The sequence below is a fragment of the Zootoca vivipara genome, chromosome 5 (genome assembly GCF_965207765.1).
Source record: "Zootoca vivipara chromosome 5, rZooViv2.hap1.1, whole genome shotgun sequence".
NCBI classification, from domain to species: domain Eukaryota; kingdom Metazoa; phylum Chordata; class Lepidosauria; order Squamata; family Lacertidae; genus Zootoca; species Zootoca vivipara.
This window is the reverse complement of record NC_142588.1, coordinates 37656774-37671496: the sequence shown is the minus strand read 5'-3', so window position 1 is coordinate 37671496 and position 14723 is coordinate 37656774. Positions and strand designations below refer to the sequence as shown.

At 43.5% G+C, this 14723-nt stretch overlaps 1 protein-coding gene across 1 annotated transcript in view; it reads right to left on the bottom strand.

The window, feature by feature from the left end:
• TCERG1L (transcription elongation regulator 1 like) overlaps positions 1–7792 on the bottom strand; it is a 164220-nt gene extending 156428 nt beyond the window's left edge. Inside the window, exons 1-3 of the mRNA XM_035138259.3 lie at positions 7400–7792; positions 4445–4591; positions 34–214 (exon numbers count right to left, since the gene is read on the bottom strand). Of these exons, the coding sequence (XP_034994150.3) occupies positions 34–214; positions 4445–4591; positions 7400–7696 (625 nt within the window). The 5' untranslated portion in view covers positions 7697–7792. The remainder of the gene's footprint in view (positions 1–33; positions 215–4444; positions 4592–7399) is intronic.
• Between the last annotated feature and the right edge of the window lie 6931 nt (positions 7793–14723).

Here is a 14723-nt window from a genome sequence, read left to right as displayed (position 1 = left end):
GCTCAAGAACATAGTTATTTATTTTTAACTAACCTGGAATAGGCTGGGGTGTTAACACCACTGCAGGAAGAGGCCTAGGGGCAGTAGCTGGCCTAGATAAAGCTACAGCTACTTGATTTGTCATAACAAGAGGTTTATCGTGTCCCTGGTAGATTCGTAGCTCCTCAGGATGTATCCATGATGAATCCAGAGCAAACGCATTGTTTAAATAAATCTGCCCAGAAGAGGAGAAAGAAAAAGAGAAAAACATTACTCATGATATAATTCAATTGACTTCTATGGCTTTGGGGTTCTTTAACAGTCATTGGAACTCTCCATTATCAGATTAACCTTGGCTTTCTGAAAAGCTTCTAATTATTTGAATTCTCTGTATCTACCCAACTGATCTGATGTCAAACCTTTGTAAACAGCAGTGCCAGAACAAATATATAGCTTACAAATTTGGAATAGAAAATAATTGTACCAGCAGAGGAATGGAAAATAAAGCTGTGGGTGCAGTTGTGCCATTCACTATTCATTGATAAATCCAACTGATCAATGAATAAGACTTGTGTGTGAGAATGAGAGGCAGCCAGTTAACATCATTGGACTACAGGTATATTTCTTCCCTCAAGTACAAAGAAAACTCCTGTTTCATCTACTTATAATAAAAAATAATGGATTTGATGCAAAATAACTTAGTCACAATTTAGCCCTGTAGGAGAGAGAGCAATCCTAATGCCCAGATCCACTGGCTAGAGAGGGTTAGGATATGGTTGAGGTTCCTCTCCAGTCATGGAGATGTGGGGAGGCTACACCCACAAAAATCTCCATAGCCATAGATCTACCACTGGAGGTACTTCTATCCATGGCAGTTGGCATTAGGCCTTGGAACAGGCCTTTTAATGCAGTGAGAAGCTGGGACAGAGACTCTGGAAAGTCTCAAGGTTTGGCTCCCCATGCACCCAAGAACCGAGGTAAATAATTTTGTTCCACTGGAACCAATAGGGGGATTTTTTTTATTATTTAAAAAAGATACATATATGAACAAATATAAGGTAAGTCCATCCCGCTGCCTTCTACCTTGACTGCTGCAAGCTGGTAGGACTTTAGAAATTGCAGATAATCGACCACTTCACCCACCCACCCACTTAATAACTGTCACTCAAGTTCCAATGGTTTCAATGGGCTAAAGCATATATAACCTCCTCTGGCTTGAACCATCTCTCTCTCTCTCATCTCTCTATATATCTGCTTCCCAGTTAATCAGGGATACCTTTTAGTGGATCAAAAGTGTTTTAAACAATTCAGCTGATAGAGTGATTAATTGGGGCAGGCATGGTACTTACCTTGTTTAATGCAAGATAGTATTTAAGCTACATAAGCTTCAAACCTGCTCCATTAAAATTGGAAGTTTCTTATTGATTTCATTAGGAGAAATACTATACCAATGTGAATGCATTTCCACTTTTGAGACTATTGATTCATATATAAATGCCAGAGCCCTAAAAGACTATCCAAATTACATGTCTCCGAGGAGCCTCTGGGATTCTGTTTATCAAATGACAAACCTTGTGGCCACAAAGCAAATTGCTTTGTGTTTATTATATAACATGGAATCTGACATTCAAAAAAGAAAAGCATTTAAAAACTAAATAAATAAATCCCACTCAGCATGCTCAAGTCCTTTTGACCCTGGCCACAATGCATAAATCACACGATATCAAATGATATAGATGACGCATGTATATCACTTCCTCCATAACATTCTTTCTTAAGAACAGGGTTGTGCATATATCTGAATCTTGGTACAGACATACAATAAATATAAATCATTATTAATTTTCTTAGTATATCTTGGTAAGCCTAAGAGTTAATCCAAATGTGCAGGCAGACTCATGGCACTAATTTCCTAAAACTTTGCCACGCGTAGAATGTACACAGTGGGTTGCTTCCTTGAAAGCATCCCTATATCATGGAAATGTAATATCATTAAACTGGTAGGCAAGAAGCTTTCTCCTCAAATGAGAGCTTTCCATAAGCTTTGGACTGGGAATTTTTCAAAATAATAATTCCCCACAGGCACTCCATGATGTCTGGTGTGAGCACTTTGCAAATACATATGGATTGATTCAAACAGCTTAACGAGACTGGGATCTCTTATCAATATCTGAAATGTCATCAATGCTATTGGTTTTTGTTGGGAAAATCTATGTCAAACAATTCTGTTTGTTTGTTTGTTTGGTTGGCTCCAATTCAATTTCTGCTGAAACTGATACTGTTCCAGATTGTTAAAGTTCAGGTTCTAATAAAAGCTCAGGAACTGGTTCAGTTCACAAATATGAAGCTCGTAGTAATGGCCATTTGCACAGTGAGGTGGAGCAAGCCCATTAATCTAAGACAGTTACAACCAAGTATCAGTAACCGGGAAAGTTTTATGAGACCTTCAAGTTGACATACTGATTTTTTTATGTGTGGAATCAAACTTGAAAAATCTTCTTATATTCTTTCATTTTTTATTATATTCATTAATTGCCACATAATTTAGTTATCTGGGTAATGCACATGTTGTTCCCTACCATGTTGGAAATGGAATGTGAGGCTGAACCTTACGTTTTCTTCTTATGAGCCGACCTGGGCACTGCAATCATCATCGGAGGCCCTTCTTTGTGTGCCTCCTCCACAAGATGTCCAGAGGGTGGCAACATGAGAGCTGGCCTTTTCTGTGGTGGTTCTCAGCTTGTAGAATGCTCTCCGCAGAGAGGCTAACCTGCTGCCTTCGTTATGTATCTTTAGGCACCAGGCAAACACATTAATCTTCTGCCAGGCCTTTGGCTAATTAAACAATCTATGACCACCTAAACTGTGCGTGTGGGAGGGGTTATTGTTTTTGTTTGTTGCTATGTTATATATTTTTGAGTTTTTATATTGTAAACCAGCCTGTGATACTTTGATAAAAGGTGGTATAAGGTAAAAGGTAAAGGGATCCCTGACCATTAGGTCCAGTCGTGACCGACTCTGGGGTTGCACGCTCATCTCGCATTATTGGCCGAGGGAGCCGGCGTGTAGCTTCCAGGTCATGTAGCCAGTATGACAAAGCCGCTTCTGGCAAACCAGAGCAGCACATGGAAACGCCGTTTACCTTCCCGCTGTAGCGGTTCCTATTTATCTACTTGCATTTTGACGTGCTTTCGAACTGCTAGGTTGGCAGGAGCTGGGACCAAGCAACGGGAGCTCACCCCGTCACAAGGATTCGAACCGCCGACCTTCTGATCAGCAAGCCCTAGGCTCAGTGGTTTAGCCCACAGCACCACCTGGGTCCCTTTTAAAAGGTGGTATAGAAATTAAATAAATAAAATCACAAATACCTCTCTCACACGGTCTGTCTAACATCAGTACACATCACGAGGCTGGGATTCCCCTATCAATATTTTGATCAAACATACACTGCCTGTATGTTTTTTGATTCTTTTTGTATCTAGGTTAGAAAGACTAGGTTTCAAATCAAATCAGCAACAGCTTAGAATCTTTAGTCTCCAATCTGGCTCAACACTGGAACCTGAGGGAGGCAATGAACACAATGGGACCCTATCCTCTTTTATTTACTACAACAGGATGCTTTTCATCAGTGGTTTCTGTCTGAAGCTTGAAGAATGCTTCCAGTCCAACCCCTGCTGATGGTCTTTAGACCCAGCCCTCTTGAAGTGGGTGGGGTGCAGAAGCCAGGACACACTCCAAAATGTATAAAATAAAACTAACATCAGGGAGGGTTTATGTGCTCATTCTGCGGCTGGTGAGCCAGTGAATGAACCACATCAAGTGTCTTCATTTACATGCATGCATACATTTTATTTGTATACCACCTTTCCAAAGTTCAAACAGTGCTCACAGTGGCTTGCAGCATGAAAAAAATACATAACTAGGGCATAACTAAAGTTCTCATAAACAATAAATGAAACATTAAAGATACAAAACCAAACTTAACCATTTCCACATAAGGCCTTATTATGAACAGGTAACCTGGCTCTGTTGGGTCATCATGAACTAAGTCAAACTAAGAGTTCATCAACTGAAGTCAACAGACTTACTACTTGTCCACTGATTTCAATGGCTCTACTCTAAGTATGACCAACAATGGTGATTGCCAATTTCATTTTATTTCAGGAGTCTTCCAATTGAGGTCCATCAGAAACTTTAAAATAATAACTCAGGTTCTGGTCAGGTTTGTGGCTCAGGGAGGAAAATATAGTTTTGGGTTGAAATTCAGGATGGTTAGAAACAGCCTTATTAATTCACTATTATTCATATATTTAATTGTAATATTTGTAAGCCACATTGGAAATTTAATACTCTGATCAATATTTTAAATGAATGAATAGTACCCCATATATTGGTACAGTAATGTAATTCTACCTCCAAAATCTCAATGCCTGTTAAGTGAAGAAGAAGGCAAATTTTAACTTACCTTGCAATTTGGAAGCCTCTTTTCTACCCAACTTTTCCCAGAATGGTGTGGGGCAGCAGTTGTGTATACTTGAGGAAAAAGAGGAACAAACTCCACACTTGAAGAAGGTGAAAATCCAATCACTGGAGAATGAGCTCCAAACATCCACTAAAATAAAGTTTTTAAAAGGTAAGAATACACATATTAGTCCATACAGCTTTTGTTTGTTAATTATTCACGTTTTCATTTCTATTTCATATGTATTTTTTAGCACAAATTATATGATTCTTATGTATGCTTTTGCTTCCTCCAAAACATGAAAAAAATTCACTGGGGTGGGGAAACAAATCGAAATGTACTGAGTTCAGCTATACATTGTACTACTAAGGGCTTATGCAGCAACTCAGAACTACAATACCATGGTGAAGAGTGACTGTGATCATAGTACACATCTAATATTAAATATGGCAAGGGTAAAGAATTAGTGGAGACCAGCTGGAATCTGACTAAAGCTATATAGATATGAGTATGATTTCAGGAAACAATTCTATCTCAATGGAGTACCACATTTCACCCTGAATTCTGTTTTAGATGCAATCTAGCAGGAATCCTACTCATAGATGAGTCATCCCAATTCACTGCCCAAGCAGACCTCTCTTCCATAGCCCATTTCCACCCCAATCTGTGCTGCACAACACCTTTGCTTGATGCTGCAGTACATCTGATGGTATGGGTTGTTGTGAATATAGCCACGACAAACCACAGCACGGCACCTGTGTGGTGTCTTGAGACAGTTCTCAGTGCTAGAATGATGCTACAAGTCATGTCCCTGCCCAGGTAGAGCAGTGGTTGTTTCACATCCTAAACTTCTGTTTTTATAAGCAGTGGCTCATATGACAAGGCTGTTGGACATCAAGCAAATGTTTTAAAACCATAGCCAGGTGGATGACAAACAGCATAATTTAACTGTTATGTTAAAAGAAAATCTCGCTAAAATTAGTGATCATTCAGCTTTTACACAGGCAATAGCAAATCAAAGGCAACTACAGGGCCTTCCTGGATTTGATATATCCAAGCTAGAGGAATGTTATTGCTTTCAATCCAATTCCATGATTCTCCAAGTTCATAAATTTTCATTCGGTCCTAGAGTGTGTCTTTCACCAACCACTATACTACCATCAAGTGCCAGGACAGATTCCTAGCTTAGACATTTTATTAGGAAACTGGAATTTATCCAAAGAATTTGGAGTTCAAACATCTAAGTGAAACAGCATCAATTTTATGTCAGAGGCATTAAACACCACATATAACTAATTCCATAATTAACATAGTCAATGAAATCTAATGCATGTATTAAAAAATACTTAAGGATAATCTCCAAGCTGATCATCCACCACTACTTTCAAATGTGCCTTACAATCCAAACACACACACACACACACACACACACACACACACGTGTGTGTGTGTGTGTGTGTACAGCCAGCAGTGATGATGAGATTTATTGCTCGAATTAATATGTGATCAAGACCAGCTAATGCCTGCCATATAACATCAAAGAACATCAGAGCAGAAGACACCGAAAGCAATTGCTTATGTTAACATTTTCTTTATATGTCCAGCTTATGCTGTCACAGTAAACTCAAAGTGATGATGAGAGGGTTAGTCCTAATGAGCAGATTCATGAGCAGCCACCCACTTTCTTCTTTTATTAAAATAAATATTTTTAAGATTTCTAAACATGAAGGGAAGCACAAGTTCTTAGACATTAAATACCTCTAGTGGTAGCATCCTGGCATAGCAACAGGGGTGGGGGGGTGGGGGTTGCAACACATCCTCTCTTAAATCAGTCCTGTTCTACACCTTGAGAAAGCCTTCTGGAGCAGGCACAAATATTGTAAAAACAGCATAGTGCATTGAATGAATACACCAGCTGGTCCAATATGCTGGTATTTTTAAAGGAGTGTGATAACTTTGGTTTAAGATGGTTAGGAAACATTGCTTGCAATATTAGAATAAGCTTTCTGTAGTTTTTATTTAGATGAGCTTTATGCAATGATCCAGATTGTATGGTAGATGATTTGTTATGGAAAAGAAATGCTCAAAACCAGCCTTCAAATCACTGCCCAGTTTGTGACTGGGATGCATCTGCAATAGGCTCATGTAACTCCATTCTTTTTATCGAGTTTTCCATAGTAAACAATTCTACATTCTGAATGACTGCTATAAAATACACAGCCCTGTTATTTATGGATTTATTAGGGTATCAATAGGAATGAGTATTAAGAGGGTAGAAGGGCATAGACCTTATGGTAGTGTCGTTTCAGTGCAATCGTGAGAGCGACATTATTATTATTATTATTATTATTATTAAAAAAAACGAGCAATGAATGAGCCCTGAATGTCAGAGGACTGCAGTCTTGTAAGGAAGGCATACTATTTTGGGTGTTATTTACAAACGTATGAAGCTCAGAAATGTGCAGAGCGTGTGGTTTGAGAGTGAAAAGGAACGAGCTCAGAATTAGCAATAGCTTCGTATTAATAGTTAATGTGGCCTCTCTCCCTCTCTTTCCCTCTCGTCTTGTCTTTAAAGTCTGGTGGAGACACAGTGCGGTTCAACAGCAAGGCGCGGACACACGTCTGCAACAGCGAGGAAATTTACGAGCGAACTTCAGCACCACGACGCGTCGGACAGCGACAGAAGTTGCTTCCCATCTCTTTCACTGCCAGGTTACCCGTTTCCCAAGGCTCGTGACGAGTTTCCCAATGTCCCCTTTTTCATTCACCTGGGCGCTTTTGAACCCACCACGGAAAAGAACCGGCGCGATGGGAGTGAGGAAAAGCGAAGTGCGCTTCCAACAGGACCCTCCGTCAAAGCAACCAGAAAAAGAAGCACGAATAAAGAGAGCGGGGGGAGGGAGATAGATGGTGGTGAAGGGAGGCAGGCAAAGAGGCAAAGGTTCCTTCCTTCCTTACCTGCCCGTTCAGAAAGGGAAGCTGATGGACCGCGGAATGATGCTCCGGTGCCATCAAAGGCAAGAAAGGATCGCAGGGAACTTGCCAGCCTGAAACCCCCTGGATCAGCGGCGCAGGCGGCGGAGGAGGCGGCGGCGAAGAGAGCAGCAGAGGAGGGGGCACCACCCCAGCGGCGCCCCCGACCCGAAAGAGCCCCGCCGCGCTTGGGACCATCCAAATCCAGGGAGGCGCTGGGGGCTCCGCATTCCCGGGCCACAGGAGAGGCTGCTGCCGCTTGGCTCTCGACACCGGGAGCATTCTACATCTTACAGTACGATTCCACCGGCGAAGGCGAGCAGCAGCGGCAGCGGGATCCCGGCTGGGGGTTCAGATCCGCGGCGCCTGGGGCAGGGGGGCGAGGGATGCCCATCAGTGCCCCGGCTCTGGGTGGAGGCTGAGAGCGGAGGCAGCGGTCGCAGCAGCGGCACCTCAGTCCTGAGCCGGTTGGGGCTCCACTTCGTTCTGTGGCGCTGCCGGGAGCTCCGCCCCTTCGCAGCCCCTCCCGCCTGACCACGCCCCCCGCGGCTGCTCTCGCTGCTGCTGCTGCTGCTGCTGCTGCTGAGGTTGCAGGGAGCCCGGGACAAGGAAGATGAGGAGGCAGAGCCGCACGCAGCCCTTGCTGCAATTGACTGGACAGGGCGGGTGCCCTCCAACTTCTCTCCTCCAGCAAACCAGACGGGGCGCGCCGCAGAGAAAAGAGGAGTGCTATGGGCGAGGGGAGATAAGATCAAAGAGACGCGGGGGTAGGCAGCGACGAAGGGAGGGGGAATCCAAGAGCAAAGGAAGGAGGACGACTAGGGGGAAGGAAGATGGAAGCAACGCGAAGACGGGAGGCGGGCGAGAGAGGGGGATGAAGCCAGAGAAAGAAGAGCCAAGGGGGTAAGAGAAACATAAGGGCAGAAGGGATCTGAGCTCCAGGAAGAACTCACCAGGGTTTTGAGGGGCCTCTGAGCACATGCAGAGTGCATTTCTCCTGTCTACTACCTCTAGCCCTTGCACACTTCCGGGAGTTAAGGAAAGGCTTCCCAGGAGATTCAGACTTTGGCATCTCTCGCTTTTAAGAAGTGTTGCGTTTTTCAAAGGGGGTCTTGCGGGGGCGGGAGAGGAGGAATGAAGAAAGGGGAAGGGGAAAGAGGTGAGAATGGCAAAGAGTAGCTGTGGAGGGTCTGAAAGAGGAGATGTGAGAAAGGGAGGGAAGTTCAAATGGGAAGAAAAGAGAGGGTCTTAGTGGAGTTTGGAGGAGGTTGTAGTAGCATGTCTTGGAGCAGCTTCTGAAGCTAAAGATGGGAGCTTGAATCCTGCCAGAGTATTGTACCTCTGGAAGCACCCCCACCACTCCCCTGTTGAAATCCATGTGCTGTGCCCTTCTCAGACTTTGAGAACTTTTGTTGTCAAAATGTGACATGTTACATACCAATAAACCAATACAAATACAATAGTGATTTTAATGATGATTGCTCTCATATACTATACATCTCCTTGTGGTGAAAATGAATAAATTCCTCTTCAGGTGTTGCACTAGAAGTATGAAACCCTTTGTTGCTGCTCCTTAAAATCCAACACTGACTTTGTATTTCAGTGCTAATTACATCCACCCCAATTTTGTTGGCACCTAGAATGCAGAATCTATGTGTGTGCACACACCAGGAGGTGTTGGACTCCAAGTCTGATCAGCACCAGTCAGAATGACCAGGAGTTATGGGAGCAACACCTAAAGGGATGCAAGTGTGCCATCTCTGGTCTACACTAGACAGACAGTGGCATTACAGGGTAACAGATAAGGGAGCTTTCTAGCCTTACCTGGAGATACCAAGGACTGAACCTTTGGTATGGAAAGCATGTGCTCTACCACTGAGCTGTAGCCCTTCCTCATGCTTGTGACAAAAGAAATGGTGCTTCACATATGGTATCACACATGCTGTTACATTGCATTCAGTTGCATGTTCTCCCAAAGGGAAAAGATAAGATGGGAAATAGTACCCCATGCAGCTTTGGCCAGACCACACTTGCAGTACTGTGTCCAGTTCTAGGCACCACAATTTAAGAAATATGCTGATGTGTGCAGAGGAGGGCATCCAAGATGATCATAGGTCTGGAAACCAAGCTTTATGAGGAATGGTTGATGGAGTTGGGTATGTTTAGCCTGGAAATGAAGAGACAGAGGAAACAGCCGTCACATGGAAGAGGGAGCAAGCTTATTTTCTCGTGCACCAGAGGCTAGAACATAAACAAATGGCATCAAGTTACTGGAATGGAGATTCTGACTAAACATCAGAAATAACTTTCTGATAGTAAGAGCTATTCGAGAGCGGACTGCTCTCCCTTGGGAGGTGGTGGTAAGCAGAGCTTGAATGGTCATCTGTCATGTCTGGTCTAGTTGAGATTCCTGCATTACAGGGGGTTGGAAGAGATGGTCCTTCAGGTTCCTTCCAACTCCACAATTCTATGATTCAGTGTAGTTTTCTAAATTAGACACTATAGCTGAGAAACAATCTGTCCTGACATCCCGTTTTAAACCTGTTCATGTAGAAGTAATTACCATTCATTTTAACATGACTTACTTCCACATAAGTCTGCTTAGATGTGTAATCTACAGGGACAATCAGCAAAAGCCTCCTTGCCATGAGTGGGAGGAGGGCAAGAGCACTTCTGTGCTCCCATTCGTTTCTGTGGGGCTCACATAGCATTGTTCCCAGTCCTTTCTTCATTGATCTCTAATCAATGCCCAAGAACAGTAGTTATCACAACGTGTGTGAATGCTTTCAGTCCCCTGTAGTTCACCTTCCCACAGAAAGCATGCCTGGCCCACCTCCTCTCCTCTGCTGTAAGAACATAAAATGCAGCATTTTATCCAGTAATGCACTTAATTGCCAGTTAAACTCATATCTGTGGGCTCCACTCGGACTTTCAGCAGCATATCAGGGAATTGCAATGTGACGCTCCCCCGCCTTCTCCAGCAGCAGCGTGGGCAGGCAGCTCAGAAAGGTCATAACCCTCTAACCTGACACTTAGCTAACGACTTCCCCCCTTCTCAGTTACAATATCTAATTCAGAACACTGCACTGAAGGTTGGGATTATATTTTCCATCACACTGGATTTACGACCTCAGATGTTCCACTTTACATTCTGCTTTGAACTTCTTTAAAATTGTGCTTCTTAATACTTGTGCCCCCTTCCCTCATTTCACCCAAATTGTTAATGAATTCAGTTCTGGATAAACATCTTCAAACTTCCTGCTTTCAAGTTTGTTCAACTAAGGGAGATCATGGCATTAGAACAGTCTGCACCTCTGACTGATCTTGGGACAAACTATAAAATGGGGGACGTGAAGGTGGTGTTGGGTCCGACTACCAGTTCCCTTGTCATTTTCTGTACATGTTAAATATGCATGTCTGTCAGGTGCTCAGATACAAAGGCTGTTAAGTACCTGGAACAGACAAGCAGACAGGCAGTCTGGAGGGAGAGAGCCTGTAGGCTTCCCGCAGTAACATGTTGCCAAGACAAGAAGAGGTCTTAGAGTGGACAATGGTATAAAGATTGGATTTCTTGTGCCACCTGATTTCCAGGAGTGATAATCACCTGGAAATACTGCCCTAGCTATCTATGACTGCCTGCATTCCCTCTGATTAGTGCAACTTAGGTGGGTCATTAAATATCTAAGTGATATCACACCTTGTAGGATTCATCCAGCTTCCAATGGTAAGCAAGAAGCCCATCCAAAAGGCAAGGAGGAGCCACAGGCAGATTGGCTTAGGTACTGTAACTGTGGATAAGATAGACCAAAGGAAAAGGGACACAAATCCAGCTAGAATGCTTATGGCTGAAAAAGTCCCTTCCGCCGTAGGGGAGGTTGTGGGGCGCCACGTGCACTCCTCGTGATGGGGGAATGGATGCCATTCCCCCCTGCCCATTGGCTGGCTCCCGGAGGCGGCGCTCCCTTGGCGCATCCAATCGGGATGTTCCAAGGGGGCGCGGCTTGCAGATTTAAGCAAGCCCGCGGCCGGGAAACAGCCTCTCTTGTCCGGTCCACTCGTCACAACTTGGGTTTGGGCAGTAGGCATTGGATTATCTATGGAAGGTTACAGGTGTGGGGGGAGGTTTCTGCCATCACCTCCCCCCAAAATGCTGAGGGGTACTCCCTTAAGGAGTCCGGGGCGTGGCCATGTCCGAAGCCATGGTAGGTGAGGGCCTAAGGCACGACCCTAACAGTGGCCCCAGGGTGAGTTCCTAGTTGATCTGCATCGCAGGGCTCACCCAACGGTGGTTTACCCTTCACAGACTGCCAGCAGAGCGGGCTGGAGTTGGATATAGACGGTTAAATCCAATGCCTATGCCAATACCTCTCTACATCCGTAATCAATAAAGTTATGGCCTTTTACGCCCATTAACCAATGTGTCCTGTGTCTTTATTTTATTCCGGGGAGGGCTTGGGGCATTGCCACACAACTGTTCTGTTTCAGAAAGGGAATATGGCAGCATCCTGCCAATCGACGTCTGGCCTGGATGTCAACCAGAGCCCGACTAAGATCGCTTTCTATAAAACAGTGCAAAGGAATTATTAAGTAAACATGGTGCATTGCAGAGTTTCATAAGCTAAAATAAAAATGTCAGTGTCATGAATAAGAGTACCCACGCCAGTTCTGAACCTGTAGAAACCTTGGGAGTTCTGAGCTGCACTGGCTGAATGCAACGAAAACAAGCTCTGTGCATGCTGGGACCACTCTTTTAAAGCACAACCTACCCAGCTCACCTGCATTGGTTAATATTTTTTGATGTTAGACAGAGCTATGAGATCCTTATAGGCAGGGTCTTTCCTGCAGTACCTCACTGTATGACTCATTCTGGGAATGTGGAGGGAATGGCCAGAAATGCTCATCACCCTCCTATATGCCTATGAAATCATCCCATGGTGCCCAACATATACACACAGAGAGAAGAACTATTTGTCCTTTGTAGCCAAATAAGCAATTAGGAACTGAAGCTAAATGGGCTCTCTGAGTGACATTTATTCTGATGTGTTGTGTCATTTATTTATTTACATAGGCATATTGGAATCTGCCTCATATTGAGCAGACCGTTAGTCCAACTACCTCAGTGTTTGTTTGTTTTACACCAGGGATAGCCAACTTGGTGCCTTGCAAATGCTTTGGGGCTTCAACATCAGCCACATCCAACATAGCCAATGGTCACAGATTATGAAAGGCACTAAATTGTCCATCCTTGGCACACACTAACCAATGGAGGCTCTCCAAGATTCCAGACCAGAGCATTTCCCAGCCCTACCTGATGCCACAAATTTCAACCTGGCCCTTCTGCCTACAAAACAGATGTCCCAGTGCTGAGCTACAGGTAAGTAATGCATATAAAGCGATTTATTTATTTTTTTAAAAGGTGATCTGCCAAATCCTATAATCTGGATTATTGAGACAAGCAGTATTCCAGAACCTGGCAATTGTGGCCCAAGCTGCTTCTGATGACAGTTCCTTGTCATTCAGGTCTTGATCAGAATCAAAATCTAAGGAGCCAGAAAAGGGGAGAAGTGAATTGTTTGTCTGGTTTTCAATGAGATCCCATAAAATACTTTTGTCCAGAATCCTTTTACCTTGGGGCAAGTCCCACCACTGACAGTGGCAGGTCCCAGTATCCCGGCACCCCTTCCAGCAAAAGAGGGAAATGGTGCTTGTATGTGTGTGTTTATGTGAAAAGTGAATTGATGTGTGTGAGAGATGGTATGTGAATAGGGAGCAGATGTGTCTGTATGCAAGGAAGAGAACAAAATGAATGATGGATAAAGGAATGAATGAATGGTGTGTCAGAGAGAGAGAGAGAGAGAGAGAGAGAGAGAGAGAGAGAGAGAGAGAGAGAGAATTGCTGATGCATGAATGGGGTACATGTTTGTGTGTGAGTGCATGTATGGATGTGGGTGGGTGGGGTCTTATGTGTGATTTGGCTCCATCCACTGCTGCTATGTGCTTTACAGCCATCCTCCCATCCTAGGGAATGCAATTCTTTAATTCAAAAAGATTAACAGACTCTTATTTGCTCATGGAAATTCCAGGGCTGCAGAGACTTGCCCCCAAGACCCAGAGTTCTCAGATTTCTTACCATTTCCCCATTTATTCACCTCCACTGCCTTTTGGCTCCCATCTCTTTTTTCTTTCCTTCTTAATTATTTTTCACGTTTTCTAAACATTTTAAAAAGAAATCCTAAACATGGTAAAAACCACTGCACACAATAAAAAGAGAGAGAGGAAAAAGAAAAAGTGGGTTTTATTTTCCGCGTGGAAAAAAAGCAAGTTAAACTATATGGGTAAAACAAAGGCCAGCACAGTCCTAGGGCAGACAATCCTTGAGTATTTCAGTATAAATGCTCCAAAATAATTTGATTGCACTCATCATATAGGCACCTGCCCCTAGGCCTGGTTCTGGAATGTTCAAGTCAGACTAATTGGCCTTCCTAGGAGGACCCAGGAAAAGCAACAACCATAATCTATGGCTCCTTGTGGGATCAACCAGCCTAGAAGGCTTGAATTGAATCCCATTTATTCTCACAGTAACTGGGGTTGATACACAAAATTCAGAAAGTAATTTGGACCTATGTAGTGTCCTCCACATACCCCCACACTTTTCTGTTCACATCTTGGTCTTTCCCAACTTGTTCTTGGTGAATTAGGATGAGATAATTGCAAGGCCCTCAAGTTGTTTTTGTTGTTGTTTCATTTTGATTCTTTATTAAAGCCAAGCAGAATTGTTGACTGTACTCAAATTTAAAAAAAAAAATTACAAGCAAAAAAAGTAAAAGAACTATGACAAAAGAACCATAGCTGTCTTTGAACATATTTCCCCCACCTCTTGTATACCCAAGGGAGATGTTTTTACTTCAGAGAATTACCGTTTTCCCACCCTCCCCACTCTATTTGTGAAGGGTGCTCTAAGACTGATAAATTGTGTGTGTTTGGGTTTATTTTATCTGATAGATCCCTGTTCTTCTTTAGAAAATTAACTCATGGCTTGATGGCAGGAGGGGAAAAGAGGCAGAAGGAAGCGGAGGGGGGGGGAGAAGCTGATTTCTGCAACCTAATGATAATCATTACCACAAAATAAAACCTGTTGTTCAAGCAACCAGAGGATGCCTATTCCTGCCCCCACCCAAGAAAGATCAGTTTTATGAGGTTGCTTCCTCAACATGGGGCTCAACTTGATCCTGCTTGACACATATGGTTATGAGTTTGAGGTACTCAATGTGAATGATGCCATGAGTTCCTTATAATTTTTGGGATCCTG